A 9852-nucleotide genomic window follows, 5' to 3' on the forward strand; every position below is an offset into this window, starting at 1 on the left:
CTGCAGCAAATGGTTTGTGATCCTGGTCCACATGAAAGCTCTCCTCATCGCCATAAAATCATAAAGCCCTGAAACAAAGAAGCTCTGTGTCTTTTTTAAGCTTCTCTGTGGATGAATCATTGTACAGGTTTACTCAACTTTTTACTCAGGTGAAGCTTCCACTGTTGCAGCAGAAGCTTTATCTGTTGAAGGTATGAGTAAAACATGAATTAAGAGTAAAGGAGATGGTAAAAAAGAGTGGGCTGCTTTCAAAATGTTTAATGCCTGAAGCAATTCTAGGAGTGGGCGATAAAGAAAACAGAATAAAACTATTTAATCAACAATGCCTTTTTCCCTTCATAATAAAAACTTGCTAAGGAACAGAAGTCTTAATGGCACCATTTCTTATTTCCTTGCACTGCCTCAGAAGACTTTAGTGTGCAGTATAAAGCAGAAGAAGTTGCATGGCTCCTAAGAGGAAGACACAAAAATTTTGTTTTCTTGATCTACTGAACGCAACATGAAGCCAGCGCTCCGTTAGCCTTTGGTCAGGCAATTCACAAAATATTCCCGTCCAGCCCTGGTAACACTGACACATGAATCTCTGCCTCATGACTTCAATACTCTCCAGGCTGGGTTCACCGGTCACCTGGAACCTGGGACCCCTCTCCGAGTGACGGGCTCGGATCTTAAAATTCGTGGGTGACAAATGGAGATAAGCAGAAGAGTCGCTGTTTTTGCGGATACATCTTCCATTCTTCTTACACAGGACTTTGCTACAGAGTTTGGCTGCTGAGGTCACATTAATGATGTAATGTCCTAAGGGTCCATCAATGTACCGTTTCACAGTTGAACAGCTCTCCTGTAGTAAACAAAAGACCATGACACATCTCTCAGTAGCTAGCATTATGCCCAAATTTCTTATATCTAAGAAGATGCTAGTACAAAACTGTTCTTGGCTAAAGTAACCTGTTAAGATAAATCTTGTTGGATTTACATACTGGAGTAATCTATTGGTTTAAGTGAGTTTACTTCCATGGGTAAGATTAGCAAAGTATTAAGCATTACTATATTGTCTATTTGGGTGCTTGGTAGCAACATACAGTATTAGACTAGGGAAGAGTCCTAGTAAACAGAAAGAGAATTTATAGGCTAATCTGAAACTAACTAGTTCTTTAAGTAGAGATTTCTGGTAACTGCTGACAAGGAGCAGTGCATGGGACTAATAGGTTTTACAGCACATATTGAGTCACCACTTTGGTCCTGATCTCACCAACTCCTTCTGTTTACAAGGAGCCACATTATTTTCAGAAAACAGCACAGAAGTTGCTGCAATTGCAGCTAGAAAGTTCCAGTTCAGTTTTCCCCCTTCCTCTGCCCAAGTCAGTGGTGCTTTGCCAGAGACTTCAGGAGGAGGAGAGCAGACTGCATGAAAAGCAGAGTGGGCACCAAAGCCCATCCCAGGTTCAGGGCAGGGGCTAGCCTGCCATGCCTCTTGTGAAACCCCAGTGCAACCTCCTGCCTCCTCCATCACTTCAAGAAGGATTATATGTGAAAGCCTGAAGAACCTGGGAGGAGGAACTAGGCCTTTTCTTGTGATAACATTATTTTCCATGTATCATTTCAACACTAGTGACCAGAGAAAATACCCCACCTCTAAACTCCATTCCTTGTCTGTGGAGCTGTACAAACAACCATAGCTACAAAGTAGAACACTGTAAAACGAGCTGTGCTTATATTTGTATGTTATTGCTTCTAAACATGTCTTTCTTCCAACCTGGGCTCATTATTACATGATGCTACAAATGACCTGCCCAAAGCAATGTGCTGTTGAAGCAACAGGACTTCTCAGCCTAACGAATGTATAGAACTAACGAGACCCGAAAGTAGTACTGAGCCACCATCCTCAGTCGCTGGCTGATGACATCTATAAAGATAGATAGGTGCTACAGAGGGTGTGGTGGCAGAGAAGAGGTATTGAGGTGGTTCCTAAATACTAATAAAGCAATATGACCTACCTTTGAGCTGGCATATTGCATACTGCCCCAGAGAACAACTCCAGCTGCTCCCAAGGCTGCACTTTCACCAATGGTATTTACCAGATCCGTCTGAAAAAGAAGGCCAAAACCAGACATCAGAAAACGAAAGATGTAAAATAAAAGTAAAAAAGCGCTAGGATATAGGCATCGCTTTTGGTTGTTTGGTTTTTTTTTTCCCAGAGGAGACATTGGTCCTGTGGTATATTCTTCACAATAAAATCACTATTTAGTTTAGAAAGCTCTTCTGTGTATCTTGAAAGGTTTGCATAGGTTGCATTCATGATTGTGACTACTAAATAATGAAATCATTATAGTTTATTCACAAGGGGTCCTCCAACCAAACTGATGGAGTAAGAATTGAATGATCTATTTTATCTACCAGTCTTTGAATGATTACCATACCTACATAGGCACTATTTTTGGCAAGTGATGATAATCATAGAATAGAATCATAGAATCATTAAGGGTGGAAAAGACCCTTAAGATCAGTATAATTATACATCATTGGATCACCTTACAGTGTCTAATTGCAGTTGAAAGGCTTTAGGAAGGTGTCTAACTTGTGCTGCTTTAGCCATGCCAATACAGTTACAGAGCTGCTGTTCTTACCAGTGTAAATGCCATTATTCCAGGAAATATATCTTTGAAAAATCAGCCTCTCCCAGTGCTACATAGTGCCAAATGGGGAAAAAAACCCAAACATTAGCGTACTAACTTAACCATGTTCACTTTTAGAGCTGCGCCAATAAGCAGTTGAGTTGTAGCGATCAGCAGTAACGCAGCTCTACCAAAGCACAGACTGTGTGTAGAACAGGAGTCACTGGTGCCTTGCCAACAACATAGCAACGTACCTTGCAATTGTCTTAAAGCCGTTCCCTGAAACCGTGAATATTGTGTCAAAAGAAATGCAATTAAATCTTAGAAAATATGGAGGAAGGATCTTCTTCCACCCCCAAATTTCAAGGCATGATCAATTACACCTAAAACCATTTCTATCTACAATAATTGATTAGAAAGCCGTTCCTGAGCAGTGTTTGTAGTGACAGGTATTACAATATTTCTCAATCTGATGAAGAAACAGCAATTTCCTTTAAAAAGTTAGTGATGGTCTTTGATACAATCTTTTCACCTCTTTTTAGGAGAAAACAATCCAAAAGACCAGCCAAATTATCACAGTATGGTGGTGGCACCTTAGAAATGCAAAATGATGGAGTGGAAGAACCATGTTATTATTGTTAATTACTACTAAATAATTTATTTCACTGTATAAGTGGGCCTGTTGATTTACCAATGCCTAGTTAAGGAGTCCCCATTCCTGAAATATTTATGGCCCGAAAGATATAAAAGAAGGCACAAATAAATGCTTCGTGAAAGGGGGAATCCACTAAGAGTTGAAGAGAATTACAGAGAAGTCAGAGTAAACAGTGGCTTTGACCCTTAAATAAAAGGTTGGACAAAACAGTGCAGGAAAACCTGCAGAAGTCTGAAAGAGTAGAGCTTGCCTACTGGCTCTTAGCATAGGGTTCAGAGTGATATAAAGTATAATTGGTTTCGCCTGAAGTGTGTGTTGCTGCTGATCATCCAAGCAGTCTTTTAGAGAATGTCATTACTCTTAAAAAAAATATAGTCTGGTGCTAGTTTTATAAAAGGGTAGTGGTGTGGGCTGTAGGTGTTACTTTCATGTGGGAAATGGTGGTTTTTTTTCCTATGGGAATTAATTTATCAGTTAAAAAAGAAAAAGTATGTGAATTAAAGATCAAAATATCAAATGTTAAGAGAATGTGAAATACAGCCAGACCTCCTGGTAATGAGGGTTCCCAGGCTTTCCTCATCTGCAAAGCATTTTATGAAAATTACCCAGATACAAAGGCTGGACTGTGATTCTACGTTAGCCATATGATGGCTGAGTGATTTAGCAGTAACACAGTTCAGATCTGATTAATGAATTAATGAAAACTTTTCAGACAGCCAAAATAAATAATCAAGAGATATTTAGCATTGCTGGATGAACTAAGACTTGAGCAAAATCCCAAATAAATATTTTGTTAACAATATGCTTTCGGAGTTAGGGTGCTTGACCAGGAGTCAGTAAATCCATTTTTTATCTCCTCATATTCCACACCGTTGTTCTGTTACTTGTAGAACTTGTTTAGATTCAGATCCACAAAGGGATTTCAGCACTTCATGTGTGATTCACAGGTATATAAAATAATCAAATCCAAGAGCATGACCCTTAAAGTTCACCTAGTCCTCTGGGTGTGTGAAGTCCAATGACAGCAATAACTTCACAACTGAACTTCCTGAGGCACCTACGCTTCCACTTTCGTGCACACCTAGAGTCACCACGTTGCCAATGCTGAGAAACTCAGCACTTTTCTCAGGCTAAGGCCAAAATCTGGCATTTGATTGGAAGATACATTCCCCTAGGGATGTTTAAAAGACACTTATAACACCTACGGAGGTGCTGGATGCTGGAGAAAACAGCAACTCACTGCAAAAAAAATTGTATGGGATTTCATGTCAACACTCTCCTTCCACCTTACATTTCCTCTTCTTGTATTCTTTAAAAAAAAGGTTGAGTGCGAAGAGTCCTCCTCAGGAGGAAAGAAAATTAGAAAGACATGGGCTGAATTTTTCTCCCTTCCCCCATACTTAAAAGGTATATCACCTCCAGGTAACCCTCCATCGGGGCTTATCATCACCATGAGGTTACAGACAACGTTTAGAGGGGTGCCATTTCTCTTTCTGATGCCATTTCACCTTGCACCAATTCAATGAAGGTTCAAACGAGAGCAAGAGAAACAAGCCGGAACCTGACTACAGCTTATGATTAATTCAGCTTAATAATTAGGTACCTTCCCCACAAGGAAGGAAACAAGGTTTCTGACTCTCATTTGTGGACATAGTTACGGCTTTTACTGAATGACTGACTCATGTTCAGTACCTCAAAAGCCATCAGCACAGAAGGGCTCTTCCCTGAATTACCTATGAACAGGAGATTGTGCCCTCTCTTTTATTTTCTCTCTCTCACACGCTTGTTCTTTTTGGTCTGGTGATTCCCTAACTCTTTCCTAGTGTCTAACACAGGGTGCTGGATTCATCTTGAGCAGGCTGGGAAGAGAACTGAACCGAGAGCTCCTGCACCAGAGTTGTGTGCTCTGACCACCGGATGGTCACACAAACAGGGAGGCACCACTAACAACCCCACCCTGCCACAGACAGGGTTAGTGAAATAAATGACTCACGCCCCATTCAGGTATTTTGAGAAAAGGAAACATAAGTGCCTCTCATAACAGCTGAGAGTGGCAAATCGGGAGCAGAGATAGGGAGGTGCATCCCTGAAGCCCCGAGTGAGGCACAGGAGCTCCACCAGTGGCCTCAGACACAGCAGTCCTGGTTTGGGGAATGAACTTAGCACTGCTCCTCACACAACACAGCTTGGTATTAGTGGGGGTTCACTGGCATGGCTCTGCTGTATGAGTGTAAGAAGTACCTCATATGGAAAAAAACATGCAAGTTTAAAAAACTTTAGACATTTTAAAGACAACCATCTTGGCATTTGTCTAGGTGGGAAATCCTATGTTACTCTGTATCTGACCCTCATCCATCCATGTTAGAGGACTGTCCTGAAGAGACAACTTTATGGGTCAGCTGCCACTTAGGCATCTGGTATTTCTCCAAGTGATAAACAAGTCAACAGCCCCTTCCCTTCTGATGCTCATTCTCGTTCAAGCTTTTGGGGGCAGTGTGCAACAACCAAAGATCCTCAAGATTATGCTGGGCTGTCTCCGAGCGGACAGCTGATTTGGCAGAAAGGAGGAGGCTCCTATCAGTGCTTCTCCATATTTTGATCAGCCAAGTCACTACATTGAACACTAAAAAAATAGGAGGTGAGCTAAGTTTTTTCAGTTTTGAAGCCTGAGAGGAAACAGGACAGTCAGTTCTAGTTACATGTTGAGGAAAGAAAAATAAGTACATCTATAATCTTAAATTTTGAACAGTCTTAGTTTCAGACATGCTTTTTCTGTATTCAGGAATGGTAGTGCAAGCCTGGCATGGTTGCAGGGAATGATCTCTGTACACATGCACACCTGGTCATCAAAGACAACTGTCTGTAGGTCAACGAGAGAATTTGTTATCCATTATTCATCATTTGTTAGTTGTCATCCTGCTTTATTAATGACTTCAGCCATCTAGTCAGGAAGCACAGATGCTACTGTGCAACTTCCCTCTCCCACACAGTTAGCAGTGAATTGTCAAGGCAGATAGTTTCTAAAGACCCTACAGATGGCAAACTGCTTATATGCATTTTTAGCAAATGCAGAAATCTTTCATGATGATTGGGATCCCAATTCCAAATTTATAAACTGTTTCCGAGAAAAAAAAAGCAGGATTAATTTCTCAGATACCTTATGCACAACTCACCTGATTTCCAGGTACAGTCAGGGTGAAAGATACAGCAGACATAGCTACAGCATCCTGGGTCTTTCCGCTTTCTGAAAGTCTGCTAGACGTGTGTCTCTCCCTCAGTGAACCTGATTCCCAACCATTCTTTCTATTTTCTTCCACTGTGATATTTACTGTGTTTTCCATACTGTGTACAGAAGGACTTATACGCAAGGCTTGAATGAAGCAGGGCAGAGGTTCTACTGGCCCAGTCCCTGTCAGAGCTCAAGTATCTATTAGCCTGTTATCCCAATTTTTTTATGGCCCTTTAGCCTGGATGTCATTGTACTACACTGGCTCCTTTCCTTGTCACATTCACACACATTGTTGCTGGAGCTCAGAGGTTTCATGCCTTGATTGCAGGTTTGTGAGCATCACTTAGGGGCATGTCATGGGTCAAATGAGAAGCTCTAGTCTAGTCTAAAATCTGAACACACAAAAATGTATTTCAAATGTCTTGGTGGCTTCGGGGCTATGAAGGAAAACAAGGACATTATTTTCCTGATCATTCCTCTTTAGAGTTTTCTTAAGTGCAACCCTGCAAGCTCCTGGCAGTCCCAAGCTGTTTGCACAGACGGTGTGTATAGTCTGGAGATATGTCAAGCCCAGTCCCCACGGCTGCCTGCAACACTGCGTACTGTCCTTATTAGAAAATATGTAGTGAAGCATAACCCAAAGGTGTTTCTCTGGCTATGCGTGGATCTTCCCTGGCTGCAGACTTGTAAGGTGATCTTTAAAGCATCCAAAAGTAAATGGCTACACGCAATTGAAAAACAGGCCAGTGAGATAAAGAGTATAACTTTAGAGGAACATCACTCCAAATTACCACTTTACTGTTCAGAAAATAGCTTAAGGTAAAACAGTAACTTTATACCACCACAGATTTTGAATTCGTGCATAATTGGTAAGAGCATGTTAGTTTTCTTAGCTTTCAGGGACATTTGTGGTATTATTATACCAATCAAGGGACTGACTTGTATTATAAGAATTTATTATTACAACCTGCATTTGAAGAATGTTCATTTATTTCATGGCCTGTTTTGAGTTCTTCAGTGAAGGCATTCTGGGTGCAATCCTGCCTGTACTGACCCCAGTAGCTCTTGCCTTCAGTGGGACCCAGCCTTGCCTATTTGCCCATGATTTCTGAGTCAATTAGGACCTGCAGTTTCCACATCACACAGCAAACAGCTCCAGAGAGTCCCCAGTCGCTAGCCCAGATTCCCTCCCCTCTCCCCTCTCATGGAATTGACAGTGATCAAAGCAAAACTTTTGGCACTTGGAACAACGACTAGAGGAATCAACAAGCATCTGTGCCTCTCTATTATGTGCATAAACATCAGCACCATGATCATCATTACATATCCAGAAAGTCTGAGATTTGCACACATATGTCTTTACCATCAATGTTGTGGTCACTATATATTTATTGCGCTTGATCATTGGTTGAAAGAACATTGCATGACGCAAAAACTTGATTTCTTTATTAAAAGGACTCCACAGTGTTAGCACTAAATCTTGGATCATAAAGATATTTGAATGTGTTGTACCTCTGAAAAGTGGGTGGCCAATGCTCTTCATGCAGGAGTTAGGAACTCCAGGCCAGACTAGTTTACTTGACTGGCTTCTTTCTATACTGAGTGAATGTACATTTGGATAAAGAAACAAAAACACCCTGAGGCTCCTTTCCCATGAAAGTTTGTCTTTCCATTACACTAATTAGTTTTAAACTTCATGAAAATTTGTCAAGTTCCTTTCACAAGCTGTCCTGAAGAATTAAAATATCAGAATGAATTAATTCCTTAAGGAAATTATTTCTTTGTACTTTCTTTCTAAGTTACCCTCATTAAAAATATACAACATTATCCTACAGAAGTAGACCAAAGAGCTGCAGTAGTAACTACTGAAAAGTGTAGAGTTTTGTACTGTGACTACAGTACTTCCTTTTAGAGGGTCTTTCTTAAATATGAAAAACAAATTCATAAATTCTTTTATACAAGGAAAACTTTTAGAAATTACTTTTTCTAAGAGGCTGTTCCTAATCTCTAAATTTCTAAAGAAGTCTATCTGCTTACCTCTGTTAAAACATGAAAAGTATAAGCATAAAATGGTCTGGAGTAAACAAAAACAGGCAAAACATAGTCTTTTCTAGCAATTGAGGCAACACGTATTGCCTCCTTAACCCGATAGTGAACAAACTTTAGTGCATTTGGACTTGACTTCAGTATATAATCCAGGTATATAGAAGGGTAGAGGGCAGTGCTTTCCTTCCACAGCCAAAGCAGGAGGTCATTGCGGGAAGACTCAATGGCAGGGCATTTCCCCGTGTATGTCTGGGGGTGTTCTTTGTAATCATAATTGTAGCAGTCTGGGTAAAGATAGTAACCCCACAAACCATTTGGTCTCATATGCTCAGCCAGAAGGATAGTGTTGTTCATAAAACTCTTGCCAGCATTTTCAAATTCCTCTTTAGCCACTTTCCTAATTTTGTCCTCTGACCACTGAGGATGCCGTCTCCTAACCATCTCAAGAGATTTATTTCTATAAATGCTTTTATTGCCCCAGTTCCTATCCCACTGGGGTCTCCAGTTTTCCCAGTCAATGACTGCAAGTCCCTGAAATTTCTTCATGGGTATGCAATAGTCAATGTCAGACTTCGCTTTATTAAGGTGTTTGATAAGGCTTTCATTCTGGGGCACACCTCCATTGACAGGATCTCCGTTATCTGAGTAGTAGGGATAGTATCCCAAATGAGTGTGATAGAAGATTGTCACATTGGATCCACTCAGAGTCTCATTGGTGTTGGATGCAATGTCAAAAACACTGAGATCCAGGTCCACCTTGTACCGCAGCCTGCACTGCTCGGTTGGCGCATTCCAAACAACCATGAAAGGCTTGTGCAGAATCAGAGGGGCCCGTGCTGGCTTTGGCAGCTGAGCATCAACCACAGTAAGCAGCGCCATCACTGCTAACTGTTTGACCCAAACATCCATGGTATGTTTTGTTCTGGGAAATTGTTATGATGTGCCCTTGAAAAAAAAAAACAAAAGACACGTTAGAAGGGCAGTAGTGACCCTGGAGGCAGATAGGATGACAAAGGGATGTCTTTTGGTTCGATTTGCTTTTGTTAACATTATACCCAGGGCAAACAGAGAAAAGTTCAAAACTGTGATCTTAATTAGATTAAGTCTAATTTCAAATGCTTTGAAAGACTTTTTGATAGACTTCGATGTCTGGAAGTGTGTTCTGATGATCAGCTTTTTTTTGCTTTCCTTCTTACCCAGACACTTCCCACAGTTGATTCAGACCTTTTCTTAACACTTATTTGCTCCCTGTTGTCTACAAAAAGTGGGTTAATAAAAGAATAACTTAAAACAACAGTATAAAAAAG

At 40.8% G+C, this 9852-nt stretch overlaps 1 protein-coding gene across 1 annotated transcript; it reads right to left on the bottom strand.

Annotated features, from left to right (window-relative positions):
• Positions 1–412: 412 nt before the first annotated feature.
• LOC104011835 (hyaluronidase Ccc Hy-1) lies at positions 413–9424 on the bottom strand. Its single transcript, XM_009464137.2, has 3 exons — positions 8537–9424; positions 1998–2087; positions 413–841 (listed from the first exon to the last, which is right to left on the bottom strand). The coding sequence occupies exons 1-3, from the start codon at positions 9422–9424 to the stop codon at positions 413–415; spliced, it is 1407 nt and encodes a 468-aa protein (XP_009462412.2).
• Between the last annotated feature and the right edge of the window lie 428 nt (positions 9425–9852).

The sequence above is a fragment of the Nipponia nippon genome, unplaced genomic scaffold (assembly GCF_047370975.1).
Source record: "Nipponia nippon isolate SJK-2023a ecotype South Korea unplaced genomic scaffold, ASM4737097v1 scaffold_3, whole genome shotgun sequence".
In the NCBI taxonomy this organism is placed as follows: Eukaryota; Metazoa; Chordata; class Aves; order Pelecaniformes; family Threskiornithidae; genus Nipponia; species Nipponia nippon.